The following is a 24336-nucleotide window of genomic DNA, read 5'->3' on the forward strand; positions in this document are numbered from 1 at the left end:
CACATGCACATTTGTGGCCTGCTGGAGGTCATTTTGCAGGGCTCTGGCAGTGCTCCTCCTGCTCCTCCTTGCACAAAGGCGGAGGTAGCGGTCCTGCTGCTGGGTTGTTGCCCTCCTACGGCCTCCTCCACGTCTCCTGATGTACTGGCCTGTCTCCTGGTAGCGCCTCCATGCTCTGGACACTACGCTGACAGACACAGCAAACCTTCTTGCCACAGCTTGCATTGATGTGCCATCCTGGATGAGCTGCACTACCTGAGCCACTTGTGTGGGTTGTAGACTCCGTCTCATGCTACCACTAGAGTGAAAGCACCGCCGGCATTCAAAAGTGACCAAAACATCAGCCAGGAAGCATAGGAACTGAGAAGTGGTCTGTGGTCACCACCTGCAGAACCACTCCTTTATTGGGGGTGTCTTGCTAATTGCCTATAATTTCCACCTGTTGTCTATTCCATTTGCACAACAGCATGTGAAATTAATTGTCAGTGTTGCTTCCTAAGTGGACAGTTTGAATTCACAGGAGTGTGATTGACTTGGAGTTACATTGTGTTGTTTAAGTGTTCCCTTTATTTTTTTGAGCAGTATATATATTTAATAATAATGTCAGATAATATTTGATATATTTTGTGGTCAAATCATTTGTTACAATGAATCTTGTGAGCGTTTTTTTATAACAATATCTTATGCATTCTCTCTGAATGGAATGCATATTTACATTTCAATTATGATGGAAAGGAATTCCTTAGAAATTCAAAAGTGGTTTAAGAAACGGTGTAAGGCTGATATTTAAATTCATCATTGCTGAATTCAAATTATGCAATCCGTTACTGTCTGAATGTTAATTTTTGTCTGAAAGATATTTTTGGGGTGTGGTAATGCATTTTCAATAAGTTGACATTGTCAATAGGAATGTGGTGATTTAAAACATCCCAACAGCATCTTCCCTTAGATATATAGAAATGCATAAGGGATCCTTGTCAAAGAGAGGGGGAGATTTAGAGAAATTGCTCCTTAAGAGGGAGGCGATTTTGCAATTGGGCACTTGAGCCTGGGAGGGTTAGAGTGAGGAACTAGACTTAAAGTCCACTGGATCACATTGTCTCTCAAAGATTTTGTTTTTGAGAGAAATAGGAATGTTTGTCAAAGGATGGATGTTTTAAGGTCAGCCGTATTGACCTTTTTTAAAAAAGTTTTTTAAAAGTTGGGTTTATCCTTAATATCAGGAGATTTGAGTATGCTGTGTTTTGAAAAAATGAGATTGAAGTGAGAGAATCTTCAGCTTTGTATGGGAGGGGTGAAAAAGCAGATTCAACCTTCACATCACTCGAAACAGATTGATTCATGTCACACCTTCTGTTGTTTTGCAGGTGTATTTCCCAGGGATGTCAACATTTAACAGGTTTAACTCTGTTGCTTCACTACTTTTAAACAGGTGAAATGCTGTAAATACTGGCCTGATGACAGTGAGATGTATGGTGACATCAAAATCACTCTGCTTAAGACAGAGACACTGGCTGAATACACAGTTCGCACCTTTGCCTTGGAGAGGGTAAGTCTGTCTAAGATTTACATTTTTACTACCCTCTTTTGCATTTGTTAATACTTTTTGTAATATTCTTAAAATTAGAAGTAGAACATTAATAGAGGGGATTAAATACTTGACAGGATTTACCACTGATGGGTATGAGGGCCTCATGTTAAATTGAAAGGAATTAACACCAGTATCTATGTGAATGCCCCTGCCGTCTTTCCAACATAGCTGTTACAGTGTTGTGCCCCTTATGGCCTTGGCCCTGTCAATCTCCCGGGGGATCTCTCATTGGAAGGGCTCAGAGCGACGCTGCAGTGACAGTAGCACAAACACAGCATTATCATCACACTGTCACATTCGCTCTCCATGGGCACCCGCTGCTGCTTATTCAAATCTTCATGAATTTAGGAGCTGGTGACAGCTTGTTTTTCATAGTCTTTTTTTGGATTTCTGTCTTCAACAAATCTTTGCTTTGCGTCACTTTACTTTGCCGTCTCTGTGCAGAGGAAGAAATTGCTGTGTGACTGCAGCGGCGTCCCAGTAGAGAGGAGAAACCTCCCAGCCCTCCCTGAGCTCCCAGAGAGCCTCAGTAATTCCTTTCCGCGTGTCTGTCACACTGCAGCTGCTGCTTGCATGTGATGCCCAGAGGCCTTACTGTCCTAGAAGACCTAACACCCAACGTAAATAATGTCCTGGTTGTCCTCACACTGAACCGAAAAATCTGTCACATCTATCACAGAGGGGGAATGTCTCTGAACGGATGGGAGCACGCCTTGGATGAACAAAAAGGGCCTGTAGGCTACCATGTTTAGGATGCAAGCCCTATAAATGTAGTGTTTTAGATGTTGTGCCAATGTGTACTATGTTTCTGGTGATAGAGAGGATACTCAACTAAGCACGAGGTGCGTCAGTTCCACTTCACATCCTGGCCTGAGCATGGGGTGCCCTTTCACGCCACTGGACTCCTGGCATTTATACGAAGAGTGAAAGCCTCTACGCCTCCTGACGCTGGCCCTGTGGTGGTCCACTGCAGGTAATGTGATGCTCAGCAACTGCTCTAACCTGTAGTGTGACAAGTAATAAATTAGTTATAGATTCAGGAGAGACTCAGGACCACTACGATGTGCAAAGTGAGGGTTATGTGATCGACAGAAGCGGGCATTAGTTTTGGTAGGCTACTTTTTGTTATCCTTGCTAGCTAAGCTTCTTGTCCTGTAAAAAATATGGAACACAAACTTTTTCATACAAAAACCTTATTCATTCTGCGTTACAGTTATCACATAATTTTCTATTAACTAAATTTAATTTTCATAATCTAAACCAAGTCCAACACACAGCTAAGATAATAGTGTAATAATGCTTGCACAGTGGCAGTAAGCACAGCATAGCCTAGCTAGCTCCTTTGACCACTACTCCATCGGTCACATGACCCTTGCCTGTACCTTTTAGCGGTCCTTCAAGACTCAAGAATCATGTAGCGCAAATAACATCTGCTCCTGAGGGACTTGTGTCCTGAGAAATGGCAACAACCTTTTTATCAAGTCAAATGTTCTATAATTTAAGACGTGATTCCTCATGAAAGATGTCCTTTGTGTGCCAGTGTGGGGGCGGGCCGCACCGGCTGCTACATCGTGCTGGACGTCATGTTGGACATGGCCGAGTGTGAAGGTGTGGTGGATATCTACAACTGTGTCAAAACCCTCTGCTCTCGACGCATCAACATGATCCAGACAGAGGTCAGGCCAACTGCACTGTCAGGAAACCACTTCACATTGAAACAAATATGTCTTGTTCACATTCAGGAGGTTACATCACTGGCCATAATATGATTACCTCTTTCCACTGGAAAACTGCTGGAGGGTCAGGCTTTTAAACTTTTGTTTTTCCCTCCTGTTGCGAGGAGGGTGTATTATCATACTCCCCCTCTGGGACTTATGTAAAGGTCATTGCAACAGTTTTAGAGAAAAGACTGACATTGTCTCTCAGTGTGCTGCGTAGGCACGTGCTGTTCTTTAGATGTGAGGATGATTAGCATATTCAGCCCTTATTATGTAAATCCAACATTGAATTGGCTGTTTATTACATTTGTAGTTATTTGCTGGGGTGTTTTAATTAAATGCACACCACATGTGTTTGTTTACTTAGAAATATTTATTTGTTCTCCAACAGCTTTGATACACCACCAACATGATGGCACATGTTTAATTCAGAACAAGACAGGTGATGAAAAATCTCTGCCAGTCTTTAAGTCGTTTGATTATTTATTTACATCTACATTAGCCAGCTTCTGTCTGAACCTGCCTCCTTTCTAATCTCTGTTTGCGACCAGATAACAGACTCTCGCTTGTTATCTGAAACCCACTAAAGTACATATGCATGCCCCCACACATGTGCACATACACGGCACCTAATTATGTTACTCGTTGTCCTTTCAGGAGCAGTATATCTTTATCCACGATGCCATTCTGGAGGCCTGTCTGTGTGGAGAGACGGCCATCTTGGTGAACGAGTTTGCGGTCACTTACAAAGAGATGCTGCGAGTGGATTCTCAGAGTAATTCCTCTCAGCTACGGGAGGAGTTTCAGGTCAGTCTGTTGCTGGATGGCAATGTCATTCAGTTTCTAAGCACAGTTTAATTTTGTTAAAATATGCAGGCATTAAAACATGAAGAGTGCAAACACATATTCTGTATTACACAGCCCACACACACTGTAATTTGCATTTATAATGTAGTTTATTAAATATCATCAACAAAATCCTTTCATTTACCTTAATGAAACTTACTAGCATGTCTACTGCTACAAATGCTACTGCAGTACTACTACTGATACTATTACAGTAGTACTAATAATAGCTCAAATAAATAACAACACGATAAACAAATATTATATCAAAAATTATATCGCTTTTTGCATGTACTTACACTACGTTAACAACTAGTACAACTACTACATTTACAACTACTACCACTTAATAATAGCAATAACACAGTAGTAATATTGGTGTTTGAAAGCTGAAGGTTGGGAAGCACCTAGAGGTAACCATGTTGATGATCATTGTATACAATTTGAAGAGTATTATATTTGCATATCTGTGTTGCACAGTCTCTGTTGTGTACGGTGCATCTGCTCATTTAAGTTAAAACAGTCAGTTTGGTATTCAGACAGTTACATAAACAATAGACGATGACTCTGTTGTGAAAATGATGTACTTCACAGCGCAGACATTTTGAAATCAACAAAGCGCTCACAAAGGAATAGACTAATGGATGTGTGTGTGTATGTGTGCATGTGTCACTTGAGCATCGTGTGTGTATTTGTGCGGGATGATGTTAGCTTCCTTTCGCTTTTGATTCTGTGTGACTGCCGTTGAGATCCTCTGCCTGGTTTGTTGGAATGCGGTCTCAGAACATTTTATTAGATGTTGATTAGGAGAGAGGAGAGCCAGCTGTGTTCCCACATGCTTTACCTGCCTCATCCACCTCCCCCTGCTGCAGTGTTCAACCAGCAGCCGCACTGATTCCAGGTTTTGCATTTCAAAGTGAAACTGGAAAGGGCCGTTGCTCCCCCTTTAATTTTATACTATTTTATCCTTATACTATGTATACATGGGAATTATGATGGATGTATTGCTTAGAATTAGGGAATTGTGCCGTAGGTGGTGCATTTACAAACTTACTTCTTCATAAATGAAAATGTTACATACCTCGCTTTGATCTTGTAAATGTATCCGTCTGACATTGCTGTTGAAAGCTTCTCCACCACCCAGTGAGCTCTCTGTTTGCTTTTGTACTCCGTCATCCTGCAGACAGCAAACAGCCAGCCACAGTACTGAGATCAGCGAGTCACAGATCTATTATTGATGCTGTGTATTAATGATCCAAATGTTTTTTTTTTCACGTTGTCAAATGTAATTATGGCTAAATTAACAGAGAGTTCATCAAAGAAAATTGGTATGCAATATTTCCTTGTTTTTCTTTTAACTTGATTATATTTCCTTTTATTATGCAGTTGGCCTTATTTATTCTCTATTCTTCTAAATCAGTTTGTCAACTTGATGTTCTGGGTATTAAATATTCTTTCAACTTACATTATTGGATTCTTGGCATACACAGCATCCCACTCCTTCTGTTTGATTCACTTCCTCCTCTTCCTCCTCCTCCTACTCCTCCCTAACATCTCTGACTCCTCACCACTCCTCACGCCTTACATCTTTCAAACCCTCTCTTCAATTTCATTTCATCCTCCCCTCACTCTCATCTCACCTTTTTAACATTTCCATTTGCAGACACTCAACTCTGTGACTCCCCACCTGGATGTGGAAGAGTGCAGCATTGCTCTGTTGCCCAGAAACCGAGAGAAGAACCGCAGCATGGATGTTCTGCCGCCTGATCGAGCCCTGGCCTTCCTGGTTACAACAGAAGGGGAGAGCAACAATTACATCAACGCTGCTCTTGCCGACAGCTTTCACCGGCAAGCTGCTTTTATAGTGACCCCTCACCCTCTGCCGGGCACGACGGCGGACTTTTGGAGGCTGGTCTTTGACTATGGCTGCACGGCAGTGGTCATGCTCAACCAACTCAACCAGTCTAACTCTGCCTGGGTAAGGTCAAAATGTTATATACTGTTTTATTGCCATTGATTTGTAGACACTATAAGGAAAAAGAAACGCAGCAGAATGTTTTTAAAAATGAGTTTGCACAAGAGCAGCCGCGTGCTGTACTAGTTTTTACTTTCAGTCTCGAGGTTATCTGAACTTCTCTTGAGACTTTTCCTGACATACCCTGCCTTCACTGTTTCTCTATCTTGCTGTGCTTGGGATTAGTCCCTTCATGCCATTTTGTTGGGCTTTGATCCCTGACCACATTGATCTCAAGGCACGACTAGATAACACCCGCCCCAGTTTTTCCTTCCCCTCCTCAAGTAACATCTCTGGAGAATAGGCTTGCATTACCCTCCAGCCACATCTCAGGGTTCTTTTTGTTGGCGTCCCACTTTTTCTCATGAGCATATGTCTTTGTACTGCAATGTTCCCTGTTCTTTCTTCAACGCTTATAATAATAGCAATAATAATGAGTGGAAACATAAGACGAGCTTCAAGTTCAAGATTTAATTCAAAACACAGTGGAACGCTAAGAACAAATAACTACAAGAATATGTCATAAATTGATTTTTAAGAGGCAACTTTAAAGTAGTTAAAGCCTTGGCTATCCTGAGCCCCTATGGTAAGCTACTGCACGTGGTTGGAGCTAAAACGGCAATGCTTGAGCTGGTAAAGACGGACTCAAGGGCCTTACCACATAAGCTGGTGCCATACTGAAGAAGGCTGTGAAAGTCAGCAATAGATCCTAAAGTCTATTCTAAGTATAGACACAGAAATATAATCATATTTCAGTCAATCATATGGGAGTTTTTGAGTCTGGCGGCTAACTGAGAGAGGAAAGGCATTTTGATTAAGACATATGAACCTATCATTACCATGATCAAAAGTGAAAGCATGTAAAATAGTGTCATTTAAAGAAAGGAATGAATTAATTCGGGAGATATTTCTCAGGTGGGAGAAACCGGATTTAACAGGCCTACAGTAGTAATATGGGGCTCCAGACTAAGGCTCCCAGATTTTTAGCAGAAGGACCAACATACTCTGATAAAGAGCCAAAAGTTGGCATGACGTGCTTGTGGATGTGTTCAGCCAATAATTAAGATCTCCATGTTGTTGGAGTTAAGCTGAAGGAGAATGGCAGACATCCAGTCCTTAATGGCAGATAAACAGAGATGACAATGCTGCTGAATAATTCAACAATGTTGGGACAGGTACAACGTGAAATCCTCGGCATTAAGAAATGCATGCTGTCTGATAATGTAACCTTAGGAAAAGATGGAAAGAGAGAACACGATTGGTCCCCAAATGGATGCTTGTGGTACACCACTCAGGGACCCTAAAGAGAAAATGTACGGTAGACAAACAAAATCAATCAAGGACAGCCCTGGAGATACCTTAACTTCTGAAAAAGAATATTTTAATCCATTGTGTCAAATGCTGCACTGAGAGCAGACATTCCAGCACAGAGTGTTAGGTAACATCACCTTTCATCAATACATTCATTAAAAAATCATACAAGGGCACTTTGAAGTATATATGTATAATATTGACTTGTATTTGCACCTATATAATTAATATGTCTATGAACAACTTGTGAATCACCAAGCCAAAGATGTTAGAGATAATGGCTTAAACTGAATGTAGAGTTTGGTTTTTAGGCATAATAGAAAATAATGGTTACTGATACTGATGGTTTTAACAGCACTTAATTGCTATCATTATTATAGTCCCCTACCATAAAAATATTAGTCAGTAACATGACCTTTAACGGCGTTGACTGGCTTTGTAATGGTGGATGCCAATAACTTATCTTAATCTTGGTTTATTGTGTTCTATGTGCTAATGAAATGTAGACACTTAGGGTTTCTGTGTTGCTACGTGGCCTGGTAATAAAAAGGAAGCAGAAAAGAAACTTCAGGTCCCCCTGTTCAATCCCACTTTTCATCCACTCCCCTTTAAATGTTTTTCTTCTCATTTCTTCCAGTGCAATGCAGTTCCTTTTGGGTCTCGCCTGAAAATTGAGTTATCGCCACTTTAAGTTGTTCATTGCAAGATCTTGTTATGAACTCTGTTATAGAGTTCATTCGTGGCATTGGAGTACTCTGTCTCCCTCTTGTTGCAATCTCTCAAAACACATTACATGTCTCCCACCCCGCGCTTCTTTTCTCCCCCGTATTAACACCAGTGTGGCACCGTAACACCTCCTGTTCTATGTAGGTGCACACTAACACCACTTTAGTCAGTGCTGTTATTCTACCTGTGTGTCTGCGTGTCTTCTGTTTTATTATTAAAGGTGCGTGCATGCAGACCCACTGCACACACACATCCTTTATTTATAATAATTAATATCATTATTTTTCACTTCTTAAAGTTCTCTTTTCTTTAATCATCTAAAGTTTTAAGAGCAAATGCAGTTTGTTTGCCATAACTACTAAAGAAAGTACAAGTACTGTATGTGCCATATTTAATCACTGATAAAACATCTCCCCCTCTCTCTCTGACCTCCCCTCTACCTTTAGCCGTGTGTTCAGTACTGGCCGGAGCCAGGTTTACAGCAGTACGGGCCCATGGAAGTGGAGTTTCTGTCCATGTCAGCAGATGAGGATGTCATTACACGTCTGTTTCGGGTCAAGAACGTAACAAGGGTGAGTCATTGCGCCTCGACAAAAGCCTGCACAGGACATGTTGTTCCACTCAGTGGTATTTCACAAATGATAACTTGAACCTCATTAGAAATGCATTACCCGTGGTCCTCACTGGTAATTCAGATCTGACATTTACCTACAGTACATTTAGAGCTGCCAGCTATAATGTGCATCCAAAACCCTGACACAAGTACTCAAAGTCAAAGTACTACAGACTCGGCTGTAAAAGATACTGTGTAGCTGAAACTTTCAGATGATGATTTGAATTTCTGTCCAACTTCTTGAATATGCGCAAAAGTAAAGGCTGAATGCGTCGCTTGATGTTGGATTTCTACACAGCCTGTGCTTCTGCATCGTTATCTGTCTGTATTTCTTTCTTATCCATACACAATGACAGTTCTCTAGCGTATGTCTCATGGGTCAGAGGCCATTGTCAAATAAATACACTCTTAAATAAATACACTCTAAAATATAGCCTGGAGATTTGTACTGAGCACAATGGATGATCAGTAAAAAAAAATTTACATTTACATTTACATTAATCATACATGCTACCAAGGAAATTGTATTAATATTCAGCATTCCAGAAAATGTTACCCAAGCCACCAGTTTCCATAAGATTTCCATGAGCTGTTTCGGTAAGAGTCATAAATATTATAAGAACTTTTGATGGAAAACATGCACGAGAAGCCAATTGACATGCATGGAATAAAGGTCAGTCTCTCCCTTTTCCAATTTCTTCTTGTCATTACCTAGATAGGCATCTTCCCTTTCTTAGGTGTCTGTTGGCATACTGAAGAGGGGACTTTCATCATCATAATGCATGCCATATTTTTCAGTTGCATGATACTCTTTTGAGGCTGCAAATCAGACTTTCTTTTGATTCATTCATAAACCAAAAAGTACCTGGCACATAGAGAATTAGGAAGACCTCAGGCAAATGAAATGAAAAATGAAGGCAATGAAACAGGCAAAATAAAGGCACTGACAGTCCTGTCATGGTAGAGGGAGTACATTTTGTTTTTCTCTCCAGATGTGTGCATATGTATGAATCAGTCATTTTGACCTCACACACTTCATTGTGTTGATTGTGCGTGTGCATGCAGGTATGGTTTAAGCCCGGGAATTTACATAAGCACATGCATGCATTCTGCTCAGGATCGCTGTCAACCAATTATTGAAGAAATCTGTATGCAAGGCGTTTCCCCGCCACCATTAGAAGCAGCACGACAGGTAGTGCCCAGAACATTTCTTGATTGGCATCCTCACCTCCTCTGTCGACTGCCCTTGTCATTCCCCTCTCTACCTATGGCACATTTTTTTCTTTTACTCAGAGCACAGTACTGCCAAGGAAAGGGCAACTTAACAGCATGGGAGAAAGCAAATCACACAGAAATAACACACACCTTTCCCTCTTTCTGCCCCTCTCTCAGTGTATGTATGTTTCCTGTGTGTGACAATGATATACAAGGGTAGGGAGTAAAAGTCAAAGGAAGTGCATTGTCAGCAAATGTATGTGTGGGTATGAGAGTAGTACAAAAAAAGTACATTGTGTAAATCCCTCCTCTGCTGAAGCAATTCCTCCATGCATCGTTGGTGTCTTTGCCAGCCCAATTTGCATGACTTACTGTTCTCCACTGGTCCTTAAGTATTAGGTGCGATTCTACAGGACAAGGTTATGAACACACAGGGACCTCTCTCACACATATATCCCATATATCTTAAAGTCAGCCTGCTGAGTGAGCACAGCTGTGAGTGCCGGCACGCAGCCTTGGGAGCACTCAAACACGGGTGTTAACTGGCACACACAGAAATACTGAAGCAACCCGGAAAATATAACAGTGCAGTACACTTAGATTCCATGTGCCTAATGTTTTCTGTTGCATCTGAAGCTCCAAGAGGGCCAGCTGGTGGTGTGTCAGTTCCAGTTCCTGCGCTGGTCGGCGTATCGCGACGTTCCCGACTCCAAGAAGGCTTTCCTCAACCTGCTGGCTCATGTGCACAAGTGGCAGAGGGAGTGTGGAGAAGGACGCACTGTTGTCCACTGCCTGTGAGTAATCTGTAAGCAACATCATGTACTGTAAGGAACTGTAACTACAAGGAGACGAGGCAGAAATACATTCAGTCTCTTTCTGGAAAGGTCTTTGACAGAAAATTAGTGCTGTTGAAAAGTGACATTTAAGACCAAAAGCTTATTCACAGAGGGTCATGTGGCAAAAATGTCTGTTAAAACATGGTAAACCATGACCAGATTTGTTTGATGATGAGAAACAGAGACTGCGTCGTGTCTTGTTTCTGTGGGGTGCGGTATGGTGCTATGGAATGCAGTGAAAAGTACTTTACCATGGTAGTATTTTGTAATGTAGAAAATCAAATTGTGGTGTGATGAGCTGCGCTGTGGCGTAGTGCAGTGCGGGGCGTTGTATGCTCCTCTGTTGTCCTAAGTCCCCAGAGCGCACACCCGCTGATGAATATGAATGGGTCCGTCCGACTCATTGCCAACCCATCACACGTTCATCCCCACCGCCCCCATCCAAAAGCACATCACTCAGCGCTGTCACACAGTGTTAGCCACGACAACCAGAAAAGAGATTATGGAGATCAAATCAATTATGGCTTAATACAGAATGCGATGGTTCTCACTACAGTAAATCCAGGACTGCCAAAGCACTGACGACAATTGATTACCTTAATATTGCTTGTATACGCTGCGGAGGCTTCTGTGCCCACCTTCCCCTTGCATTTGTCTCAGGAGAGAGGAAGTGGATTGTCCTCCTGTAGTTTATTGATATTGCCTTTCATTTATGATGACCGGGACAATATTTCCGCGGAAATGCAACCCTGTGCTGTTGTTTCTCAATTTTCTCTTCTTGTGAACTGTTTCAAATGCCTTTTTTTCATGAGGTAGCATGAACACAAAAACAGGGATATCAAATTACACATGTTCTGCCCCTCTTATACTGTATTATTGTCTTCCAGAACCCTCTTAAACATATCAGGAGGTTTATTCCCTCTGGAGACATATTTGTAGGCCTATATTGAAATTTACTGTACAAACTCAGTACATACTCTGCCATTAAACTGTGTGTAATGGAAGGAAAATTTCAAACACAAAGGCTATTGCATAAATTAGAATAAAAACACATTTAATTATCAGTCTACAGCCATGCTAGTGGCTCAGTGAGGCTGCACTTAGGCGGTGAGTTTAAGATAATGCTAGCATCAGCCTGCTAACATGCTCACAATGACAATGCTAACATGCTAATCTCGGGATCGCCAAAGTCATTACAGTTCATCACGAGGGGAACATGAACGGCAATCCATCCAATAGTGGCGGAAGATTTATTGTCTGGGAACCAAGAATGTCTGTCCAAATTATTTTCGTGTATATTTCACATTCATATGCACGTCATCCTAGAGCCACACTGCTAGATTGGCTAAAATACAACATTAAAGGATAAAAACAAATTGTAAATGAAATGAAAACAATAAGGCATTTATCTAAGATGTCTTTTTCTTAAACACGTCCTCTTCTCTGCAGTAACGGTGGCGGTCGCAGTGGGACCTTCTGTGCCTGCAACATTCTCCTTGAGATGATCCAGTACCAGAACATGGTGGACATCTTCTATGCTGTCAAAACTCTACGCAACTGCAAACCCAACATGGTGGAGTCCCTGGTAAGAGAGTCTGTAAATAAAATAAAGCTGTGTTCTGAAGTGGCAAGAATATTCCTGTAATCATTCTCATGTTTTCAGCTTTTATTTAAGAATATTGTATTTTTCCTCAGGACCAGTATCGATTCTGCTACGACCTTGTCCTGGAGTACTTGGACTGCTTTGATGGTAGATAGCAACTAAATGTTTACCACAGTGACGGTTTCCCATGCGCTGGAGATTCGATTTTAAGGCTACCCAGTGACCCCTCTACTTTAATGTTTGGACCTGTGGACTTGGCATTGAAAGAACAGCAACTAAAGGAGACGGGGAAAAAAACATGGTCATGGTTCTAACTTTTAACCTTTAATGTACAGATGTGATTTCCTCCTTGTTGGTGATGTTTATCTTTTTTGATATTTTTTGTGCTTTTCTTGGTCCTCTTTGCCTCCGGACTAAAGCTCTTTTGTGCTAAGGTTTTCTGTAGCAGCTAAACAACATTCTGAGCTACAAAATGGACCTGCCTGTTCTGAAGAAGGGTCACCCTGGCTGTGTTTCATCGTTTCATTTCAACAGCGAGGGAGCTGGATGAAATTCCAGAGTTACAGCAGAATTTCTTCTCTCTTTAAGAGCTACATACAACAGCAGTTCACTGTGGTTGTGGCATAACTTATCCACCATACCATAAACTGCCTTATTCTCTGATGATAAGACAGATTTATTCAAATCACTGAATAAATCTAAAAAGGGTGTCATACTGGTGTACAGACAGCAACGAGAGATTTTAACGAGAGACCTACAACATTAGGATAGACTAGCCCAGTCCTCAACAGTATTGGTGCAGAAACTGTACAGTAGTGCAACGTGTTGTATTTTTGCCATGATGTTTGTGCTGGATTACCATGTGTGCTATAGGTGGATGTTTCCCGGGACCACAGCACTGGGCCTGGTGCCAGATTCCTGTCTCATTACTGTCACAGTGCCAATCCCATTGACTGACTTGAATCCTCTACTTTGTTCTACTGCTTCATCTTGATATATGCCTACAAACATACAGTATGTACTGCATCAGCTAGTGTTCTTGCTCCAAAGTGATTGTTTGTACTTTAAACCCGGTGGGAAAGAAAAAAGGAGCAGGGGAAACTGTTAGAAATGTACTGACATGCCATAGTGGTGGTGTGAAAAATGATGTTCCATTAATGCTGTGGTGAAGTGTCCAAACCTGTGCCGCGTAACAGGTTTGAGCCTTTTACTCCTTTCTTGTCCTAGGCATTTTCTTGTACTGTAAACTGTCGAAGCAAGCGAAACCAGTTTGAATTTTATCATAACCCTATGAGGAAGGAGGTTCATTTTGACAATTTGTCCATGAATATTAGTTGTTGTTCCTAGTGGTGTAAAAAATAAATAAAGCAAATATATACAAATAAAAAGGGGCATTAGCATTGTGCAGAGGAGAGTTAACATTGCGTCACCACCCACCACTGTACATTATTGGGGATTTCACATTGGTGGTCTTTTTTGGTATCTTGAAATAAAAATGGTATTTTAAACAGGAGGAACAGTAAGAAACGGTTGCCCACAGAGCCTGCTGTTTATGAATCCCTGACTTGATGGACAAACAGAATCCACTGTTTTTCATCTGCTGGCCAAAGCCTGGGTTCCAGTTGAACTGTTAATGCCTGAATCAGTGGAAGAAACTCAGGCAGGTTGGCACGTGTGGTACACATAATGATCTGAGTCAGCTTTGAAACATCCTCCAAAAAAACTCCCAACACACACGCAGGAAGCAATTCTCTTTTCTTTTTTACGTGTTTGTCCAGAACCAAGAAACTATCTATTCTACACTCCATATTACTCCTTCAAAATATGTTATGCTCCACCATATCTCCTGAACCCCTTTAAAGTGCAGGTTTCCAAGGAGGGCGGTGAAGCTATCACTCCAGGACTTGCCCTAAATAAACAAGCAGAGACACCTTGAAGCCCACAGAAACTGAGAAATTGCAGCTAGGCGAACTCTACTGCTAGTTTGCAGCTCACAGTCTGGTTCAGGTGGGAATGGCAGAATATGTGAGGAATGTAACAGTATACCAACATCACCAGGCTCCCACAGGTTCACTGAAAGAGCAGCTTGTTTTTGATGAGGAGGAAGAACTACAGTGTAGTCGGTGATCTAAAAAGCAGGATCACTGGAGGAAGTGCCTGGGGGTTTTTTTTCTTGAGGGTGGAAGGAATGTGTACATACAGATGTATATTATGTTATGTGAATACTATGTGAATAATACACTATATGTTTGCCGAGAGTAAAGACATACAGCAAGTAACCGATACATACCCACGAAGGTGAATGTGTTGTAAATTAACTTTTTGAGGTTTTTTTTAACAACTGAGTCTGTCCATTCCAGCGCTGAGTAAAATAGGTCCGTCAAAGCATGTATGAATCCACTGTCTGCTTTGCATTTCATGTAGTTGATTTCAAAATATCCCGATCCACGTCCTTTATTTCAACCACTGTGTTTTCCAGCAGCCATGGCTGTGTGAGTGCATTGTACTTTTACCATTCCAAAGCCTTTTATTATGACTGCTCTCTTGAGTGGCAGCGACTGTCCCGAGAACGCCGTCAATTTCACATGTGTCTCTGTATGAACCAATGGTACATGACTACTGTGTTTTTGACCACTGTATTTGTGGGGGCAAAGGTGTGTATTTAATGAGAGAGACAGAAGACAGATGTATTTCGGGGTCGTGAATGGGGTTTGTTCTGAAGAATAACAATGATCAACAATAAATAAAAAAACAAAGAGGGAAAAAAGATGTGTTGTTATCAACTAATCATTGAATGTTATGTCAAAAATGCACACAGATAGAAGTTTCGGTGTAGTTTGATAATTGGTTTGTCAGCAGAGAACTGACAGCTGGACATGGACTTCCTGTCTATAAGCCTCTGACCCTCCTCCGGTTTCTCATACGGATGTGTTCTTATTAGCAGTTTACGTCGCCATGAACCACATCGACCATTTGATCTCTCCCCTCTTTTTAATCTCTCATCTTATTTCTTTCCCATTTTCATCACCCCCTTCCCCCCACCTCTTTCTGTCTCCTCCTCCCCACTTCCCCCTTCCTCAGCTCCCCTTCCATCACTTTCATTTCTCCCTCTCATCCTTCTCCATCTCTCTTGCTTTGCTGCTCTGCCCGGAGTAAGGTGACTCCAGACCGCAGACTTCCTCTCTCACCAGCGGCTATGTTGAATAATGCAGCAGTCCTGCAAACAGATCCAGTGTTTAGCAGAGGGACATGCCAGATTAATTAGAGGACAAGACCCCATACTTTTGGGTTGAGGACATTGTAGACCACATTAATTTCAACTTCACGTTGTTTGAAAGTTGATAAGCCTTAAAAACAAACTTTCATATATGGTAATGGAGTGTGTTGGTAAATGCAAGTGTTATTTAGATGAGATTTATCATTTGTTGTGTCAGGGAGAAGGAGCAAGAATCCATTGTAGATTTAACATGACATAGAGAAGGACATTTTGAATAGAGGCAAGGCCTATCTTCATAGCTGTAAGATTTTCTCAGTTTCCTTTTTCATCTGCAGAAAGCTATTACATAATGAAATCCTTAGTGGCAGGCTCCATCATCCTTTACTACTCATATTTGACCGGTGGTTTAAATTAGCAGGTAATTGGAATCTTATCATTTAATTCTGATGGTGTAATGCCTGCCGTGTGCAAGGTAACTTATCTGTAGGCGAAGATCCAGCTGGGTTTTTGTCTTTTCTCTCTGGGCTTCCTGTCTTAAATTCCTCCACTGACAGGCTCGATGGATGTCGGCCCGGTCTCCCTGGCGAGTCTCGCAGTAGATACGCTCTTGTGTATTTTCAGTAAAACGGCAGTGAGGTCCGACAGCTAGCAGTGTCAGCTGATGCAAGGAAGAAAGTCTAGATATACTGTAGTTCTGTAACTGCTCTAAAACAGCGGTTCTCCACGTTTTTAAAAATCTGATTTAATTGTAATTTATCCGTTACATTTAGCTAATTATTTCAACAGTGTATCGATTCATTTTAGCTAACTATTTCCACCATGTAGGCTATCCAAGCTTTTAGCTAACTATTTCGACCATTTTTCATTACCTTTGGCTAACTATTTCAGCCATGTATCCATTACCTTTAGATACCTGTTTCACCTGTTCTATTAATTATAGGTAATTATTTGAACACATTATCCAGTACTTTTGGGAAATTATTACAAATGTTATATCTTCTTTTAGCTAACTCTTTAAACCATTTATCCAACATGTTCAGCTAACATTTTTTCACTTTTCTGCTAGCTTTCTAGCTAGATAGTCATGCCCTTTCAGCAATGCATGGGTTTAAGAGATTTTGAGTCTTTTTTTTTTTTTTCAAATTAGTTGAAATCTACCCCCCAGCTACTACAGAAGTAGATTCACTACTGTAAAAAGTGTGCTCGCTTGTTGCCAAATATCCAAAGAGACATGATTCAGGCTGCATAGCTCGTGGAAGTTTTTAGCACTGGCTTCATTTTATTCTTCAAAGCACAGTGGTGTATGTTACTAAATGTTAAATGTTTCTTCTTTCATGCCAAATGCTTTGCTAACAGATGCAGATAAAATCCACTATTCTCTGGGAGAATATTGTCACAAAGGCTTTTGTGGATGACCTTGCCTAAGCCTCAGTCAATAAGTAGAAAGAGAAGATGTATATCCTTTAACATTGCATGGAAATGTGTTAGAGGCTTTTAGAAAAGAGGAGACAACTCTGGATCAATGTATTATATGATTTCTTAGAACTTGTAAACAGACTGTTATTCTCTGCGGAGAAATTCTTCTCCTCTTTCCTATAAAACGCACACGGTGAAATGTGAACACACATTATCTTGTCTTACCATCCTGGTGGTACTCAACTTCTGCTGGATAGTGCAGCAGACAAGACAGGTGGCTCCAGCTTTGTGCCCAGCAGAGTGAGGACAGAGAGGAGCTGGCCAGATGGCTCTGTCCACCATGTTTTCTCACTGGTTCCATTGCCACAGTCGGCCTGACTGGAGCCCTTATCTCAGCAGTGTGCTCTCAGTTCAGTGAAAGTCATGGTTCACATGATTGAGAGGAAGAGAGGGAGCTCCTGATGGTTCCAGCCCAGATCACTCAGGCAAACAAGAAACCAGAGACAGATAACCAGAATCAGAGGACACATGAATGACTCAACCGTCCCTTTCCTCTTTATCACACTCACCTTTTGCTGTTACGAACCCATGCTGTAGTTTGCTTCCACCACAGTCACCAGCCACCTTTTAACTTCAAAAGCTTTGACCTGTATCAGTTTGTGGCCTTGAATTCAACAGCCGAATTAAACCAGTGGAGGGAAACCAAATGGTTGGCCTGAAATGGCCACCGTAAAATAACGAAGAGCAGAGGGGAGCTGTGAAATCCAGAGAAAGCAACAAAGTTTAAAGTTTAGGAAGTTGGTGCTAAAATGTCAAAGTTATACACACAAAATCTGTCTCTGCCACCACCTCTCTTGATAACAAAACAATCTCAGGTGAAGCAGAAGTTGAAGTTATTTTGCTCCAAGGATAATCTCTCATTGTTAGTACACATATAGAGATGTTGAGCCTTGAGGGTTCTGGGGAGAAGCTTGTAAATGATCTTATGCCAACATGAGCCATTTCTAGGTTGTGGCAATAAAGCATCTCCAAGCTGCCATAAATTTGAGAGATGGGCTTATCAAAAGGTCAGCCCTTTGAGGGACTGGCTTAGCAACTGGATTTATCCCTCGGTTTATTTAGAGCAGAAAAATGGGGCCACAAGCGACAACTAACATCAATCATACTTCATTGTCATCCTTGACAAACTTCAACACTAACACACACGTCTTTCTGAATTCCTTTCAGCGTAGCAAACAAACACTGGGAATATACTGTATTCAATAAAGTGTAACATTTCCCTTTATTGCATAAAAATAATAAACTTAATATCCAAACAGACAGCAGCTACTGCACAAAAATCTTAACCAGAGTCTCTAGAAATAGTAAATAAAGTGAATTGTAAGCCTTTATGTTTTAGCTGTAAGCACTACTGTCTTTGTCTCCCCCGTTCCCCGTTGGGAGTAACCTTTTTTTTTTTTTTTTTACAGTAATGTATTGCTGTCATGCAGTAATACAACGCATTACTAAAGAAATCAGAATCAGTAGGCCGAAATTAAGTGGTGTTTTGTGTTTTTTAATAATTCACCAACAGTGAGAAACATTTCTGCACCACAAAAACAAATCCATGAGTAAAAGAGTAACGTTATTTCATGTTGCGGGAATCCGATGGTCAACTATGGGGGAACTCGGTTACTCTTAACAAGACGACAGCTCCCCTGTTGGATCATGCGTAAATAGATTTCTATAGGCTATGTGTTTGTGCTTTAACGAATTACTTTCATGATCACCCTCTCGCTATTAATCAGAAGATTCATTTTTATGACCTAGACCCACCTGATCCGCGGATACAACTGCACATTGCAAGAACCGACCTACAGTATACAGCACATCTTACTATCAGAATAATGCACACGTTAAATAGCAGTGAAAGTAATGCAAAAGTAGTGTAAAGCATTACAATTCTGAGACAGTAATATAGTAATATAACAGTATACAGTAACTAATAATCTATAATGTATTACATTTTGGAAGCACTGCCGTTCCCTCCATCTTTTCCACCTTTTCTCCTCCAGCACTTGTTGAAATAGATGCAGCCACGGGAGGACAGTTGTGCAAGTGATAGTACTACATTAACCTCGGGGAGAACAACAGTCGTCCTCTACTCTCTCATCTCTCTTCCGCACCAGACACCCCCGAGTGCAGGATCCTGTAACCCCAGTTCTCCCCCGACATCCCTGGAGCCCAGCGTCCTCCGGTTCATGCAGCCCTGTAGCTGCAACCTATCTTCCTTCTGCCATGGCTGACTAATGCTACTCTAGTTGAGAAAACAGTTCTCTGCATCCTCAATGAAGTTGTGGCCCATAACACTACTCTCAAGACTTTGTCTTTCACACCTATGTAGTGTTATTTACAATGTCCTCATTTAATTTAGCGCCTCAGTCTGTGGAGAATAGTCACTACACTACTAATATGTCTGCAATCACTCTAGTTTGTTTTATTCATGGCAGTGTTGATCAGTTAGCCAGTTTGAGGTACATATTGCACAAAAGGGCCAGCAGGAGACCAGCGTCCAAGTCCCCTGTGAAACAAAGTAAATGATGTGTTATTAACAGTTTTAAATTTAACGACGTTACTGACTTAGATCACGTGACTTATGTAATGTATTTACAAACCATGATGTTTTTCCTAAACCTATCCAAGTAGTTTTGTTGCCTAAATCCTAACCAAAGTGCGACCATTTCACAACATCAACCATGTGTAACCAAGGTCCGGTACGTCTGTCGCTGGGCTGGTACTTTCCAACACGTTTTTGGAGGCATTGACAAATGACCTGTGTTGTTGTTTAGGTATGAGGACATGTTGACCAGAAAACAATGTTCATTATGAAGTATAGTGCCAATGAAAAATAGGCAGTAATAGTTTGAAACTTTGAAAAATACACTTATTCACTAACTTGCTGAGAGTTAGATGAAAAGATTCATTCCACTCGCTGTAAACCTGGCTGGACCCAGCAGCCAGTCAGCGTAGCTTAGCATAAAGACAAGAAACAGAAACAAACGTATAGTCTGGCGCTCCTCAACAGTAACAAAATCCAACTTCCAGCACCTCTTTATATCTGGTTTACCTAATCCGTACAAAGTCCTTAGTGTTAAAACAACCCGTTTGGGGTGTGTTATGTGCTATTTCTTAGCTCGGGGCAGTGACTTTCTGGGGTCTCCGCAAGTTGCCTGGCAACCTCACACTGATTAAAAGACTGTTTCAAGTCTTTATGCTAATCTAAGATAACCAGGTGCTGCCTGTTCCTTTGTATTGAAAGAAATGAGTGTGTTCATTGATTTTCTCATCTAACTCTGCATAAAAGCAAATAAGTGTAGCTCCCAAAATGTCAAACTATTACTACCTATTCTTTTATTAGCATTTCATTTCCTGGTAGCATTTTTCATTTGATGCTCATGTAATTTTATTTTGCATCTGCTCATTTGGGCTGAGCTGTCATTTCGCTACCACTGATCGCCCCTACACCTGCGAGACATATTGGTTTTACTTCTACCCATCCCCCTGCAGGTCAGCGAGACAGAGAGACTGACTGACTTGGCTACAAATTGGTCTCTGGGTTTAAGATTCTTGTCTCCTGCCTAGAGAGAGCAACGGTCAGTGTCATGTTCTGGTCTTTCACAACCTTCAAACCTAATTAGAGGGAGGAAAGAGCTATTTCTCTTCATCCCTCTCCATGGCTTTTCCATTTAATACTGTGCCTGGACTACAGAGCACTGGGGATTATGCTGTCGTGTCATGTAGGCTGGGCCCTCGGATCTACACGCATGCAGATATGAACTCGTTAATATTTCATTCCACAGGTCAGGCTGCTCATCTGTACCGGAAGAATACCTCCTTGCAAAAAAAGAAAAAGAGTCTTTGGAGACTGCTGTCAGACAGGATAACAGCAGAATAATTCATGGCGCTGTTTTCCCTACATTTGACTATCTTGCTACTTTTTTTCTCCTTTGCAGCCTTTTATCAATTTCACTCCTGCTCCTATAATTTCCCTTTCTGTCCTCTTCTTTTTTTGTCTCCTCAATTTCTTTCTGCCACTATCTGTATCTGTTTCCCTTTTTGTAAACTTTCTCTCTATCACCCCACCTTCCTCTTCCCTTTTTACTCCCCCTTGTCCTTTTCTTTTCTCTCGCTGCATTTCATTTGTTCTGTGTCCGGTGAGAAGACTGCTGGAGGTGGGAGTCTCTGACAGCTGCTGGAGCATCTGTGGAGTGGAGGTCTTGCCTGCCCTCTTGTCAGCTGTCTGCTCTGCCATGTGACTGGGGTGACGAGGTCATGACATGCTTTGCGGAGACATGTTTTTGATGTTGTTGTGTCACTCACAGTGGAAAGAACAGCACCCTCAGTGGAGGCCACCTTCAAACTACATACTGTTACAGCCAGCCTACTTTGCGCCTGTCACAGCATCACATTATACAACAACAGCACTGCAGAGTTCTCTAATTTAGCATCAGTAATATGGCACAAATCAGTCATATTGGCAGCATAATAGATATTTGTTTTGTGTTGTCACTATTGTTTGAAGAGCTGCTGCTTCACTTTTGTCTTTGATTGCAGAGTGATTGAAAAGAGCTGTAGAAGGGACAGAGAGAGGTAAGCATCAGGTTGCATTCACAAAAACAGACAAGGAAAGTCACACTCTCCTAGGTGTGAACAATAACTGGACTTCAACTCTATGCTTAAGCATTGTTGTTTAAAGAGTTCAGTGATGGACTGTGGCATTCCTAACGGCGTGTTTGATGTTAATCTGCTGGAATGAGTAGAAAAATAGGAAAACATTGAACCGTGTTACATGTTGCATTGAGCTTGACATGTGTCTCTAAAGGAGCAAATACTGACTGTAATTACCATAAATGGCCAAGTGCATGCTTGCATTATGGATGGAAGAATAGCTAGTTATGTGATCCTCTTATCATCGCTCCCAGATGGCAGCTATTCTTCTTCTCTTGTGCTCTCACAGGAAATGCACACATAAAGAAAATGCAATGTCTTTGTGACTTTGAGGGGGAGTACATGTCTATAAATTTATTTACTACGAGTTGTATATCTATAGTTTAAATTTTGTCTTGTCAGTTGGCTGTAATAGCCATCACCAATGGGGCTGCTTCAGATGCAGATTAAACGCACACAGACAAATGAAAAGGGGTCACTCTACACAAACACATTGAATCGTCTTGGACAACATGTTCTTTGTGTGTCTCTCTGTCTTTCTTGCACATGAGTGCTTGTCCACAGCCCCACTGTGGGCAAACTCACTTCAGCGTCTGTCGGTTGACAGGGTGAAAGTCTCTGACATGTTCAGTGGCTCAGACTGGCCAGGGCTTATTATGCTGATTGGTTACCCCAACCTGCTTTTACCTTGTCAGAGGTGTTGACAACGTCGGTGACCAGATGTGAGAGATTGTGTGTGACGAGTGATGAAAAAGAAAGAAAAATATCTAGTTATAATATGGGTTGTGTGAGGACAAGGACCTCTGCCTGAAAACGCCTCATCTCCTCATAGACATGAACCATTAGAGGTGAAACAACAGGGGCTCTCATTTGATCTCCTTAGAACAAATGGTAACTCCAAAGAGTGTGGCCCATTAAGAAAAGCTATTTGTCACATTGAATTCAAATGAGATTAGACTGTATTTTCAACTAATGCATATAGGTTATAATGATGTTTTTCACTCTCTTCTGGCTCATTGTGGCATTGAGTGCATTGATGGAGTGTTAATTTGCGATCTTTATAATGATATTGATAACAGTGATCGTGGGTAACATAATATGTCTATTGTTCCAAATAAAAATAACTGTGAACCCATGGCTTTTGTAGTCAAGTTTATCTGATTAAAACTCAACAGAAATCCACATGGACCTTCTCTCACATTAAGGTGTAAATTGAAAAGTACACCTTCATCCTTGTGTCAAACACTCCCTCATCTTTTAATTTTCCTTCCTGGAGCTCTGTAACACCTCCATAATTAGCTGTGCAACTTGACACATACACACACAAACCCTCTGTGGCTCTCACTAACCATAAACCCAAATAGTTTTACATCATAATTCATGCACACACACATACATGCACACATTTCATCTAATATAGAAGAAAAGACATACAGTATGTTTAAATTAGGGTTTTCAGTTGACGCAACAGTTTCTGGGAACGGGAGCTGACTTATTATTCCTCCTCACCACCTGTTTTTGCTTGTTCTAAATAGTTCAGCTTTTTCTCACCTGCCTCTGAGCTTTCATGGTCCTGGCTCTTGGGCTTTGTGAAAGCTGCTGCTTAGAGATTGTTTGCAGCCGCAGGCACTTCCAGCTCAGTTCCAGGGGAAAGGAAAAGCAATTCCATGCTTGGGCCACAGTGAATCCGTCTCTGTCAGTTCCGCTTCTTGATGCCCTCAAATCACATTCCCCCACCCATCCGCTCTCCCATCAGCCCTTGCTGTTCTGTGATCAGGGAGGGAAAGAGCATCAGCCCAGAAGTGAAATGAGGATGCGCTTTACATGCTCCCGTACCATACCATCCTCCTTGATGTCATTCACTACTGTTCCCTGGCACTTGCAATTTCCTGCTCTGCAATGAAACTCCATACTTCATGCAAGAGTAGTCACAGCCTACAGTTACCTACCTACATACCTTCTCCTCTGTATATTGAGCTACATGATGCTAGTTGGTATTCTATGATAAATAATAACTGCAACTTCGGCTAATAATTCACATATATATAACCATTTTTATTTGTTATTTCATATAGCCAATGAAAATAAATTAGAATCAAGCTTGGAATAAAGAATCAAGCTTGTAAAATGTATTGGTGTCTGCCATGTTTGCCTAAAACCAAAATAAATTCCATTTGAGTTTTATGCCTGTGTTTTAAGAGATGAACAGCTTTTGGAGTATTTTGCCAATATTAATTTTTTCAGAATAATGAATACTTTGCCTGTGACACTTTATGTAGATGATGTATGAATAGCACTCTCTTTACAAGTACTTAATCAGTTGTGTGAGGTCAACATGAAGGTCCTTTTTCTGTAAGTTTTGAAATCACAGAGCGCTCTGAGCTGCTGTCATTTCACACATCTTGCAGTTCCTCATGTCAGTGTGTTAATCAGAGGAAACATGTGGATGTGACTTCTTACAGTGGGTCAGTACCTGCAACTTTATTTTTAAACTACATCTATCCTGCAGTGACTTCTTGACAC

General features: G+C 41.3%; 1 protein-coding gene across 5 annotated transcripts in view; it reads left to right on the forward strand.

Moving 5' to 3' along the window:
• Positions 1 to 13861, forward strand: part of ptprub (protein tyrosine phosphatase receptor type Ub) — a 165972-nt gene extending 152111 nt beyond the window's left edge. For all 5 annotated transcript variants that reach the window (XM_046044278.1, XM_046044279.1, XM_046044282.1 and 2 more), the window contains 9 exons: positions 1433 to 1549; positions 2410 to 2564; positions 3132 to 3267; positions 3967 to 4116; positions 5819 to 6133; positions 8653 to 8778; positions 10671 to 10828; positions 12320 to 12455; positions 12566 to 13861. In XM_046044278.1, the coding sequence (XP_045900234.1) occupies positions 1433 to 1549; positions 2410 to 2564; positions 3132 to 3267; positions 3967 to 4116; positions 5819 to 6133; positions 8653 to 8778; positions 10671 to 10828; positions 12320 to 12455; positions 12566 to 12628 (1356 nt within the window). In that variant the 3' untranslated portion in view covers positions 12629 to 13861. The remainder of the gene's footprint in view (positions 1 to 1432; positions 1550 to 2409; positions 2565 to 3131; positions 3268 to 3966; positions 4117 to 5818; positions 6134 to 8652; positions 8779 to 10670; positions 10829 to 12319; positions 12456 to 12565) is intronic.
• The last annotated feature ends 10475 nt before the right edge of the window (positions 13862 to 24336 follow it).

Source organism: Micropterus dolomieu, linkage group LG03 (assembly GCF_021292245.1).
Source record: "Micropterus dolomieu isolate WLL.071019.BEF.003 ecotype Adirondacks linkage group LG03, ASM2129224v1, whole genome shotgun sequence".
Taxonomy (NCBI): Eukaryota; Metazoa; Chordata; class Actinopteri; order Centrarchiformes; family Centrarchidae; genus Micropterus; species Micropterus dolomieu.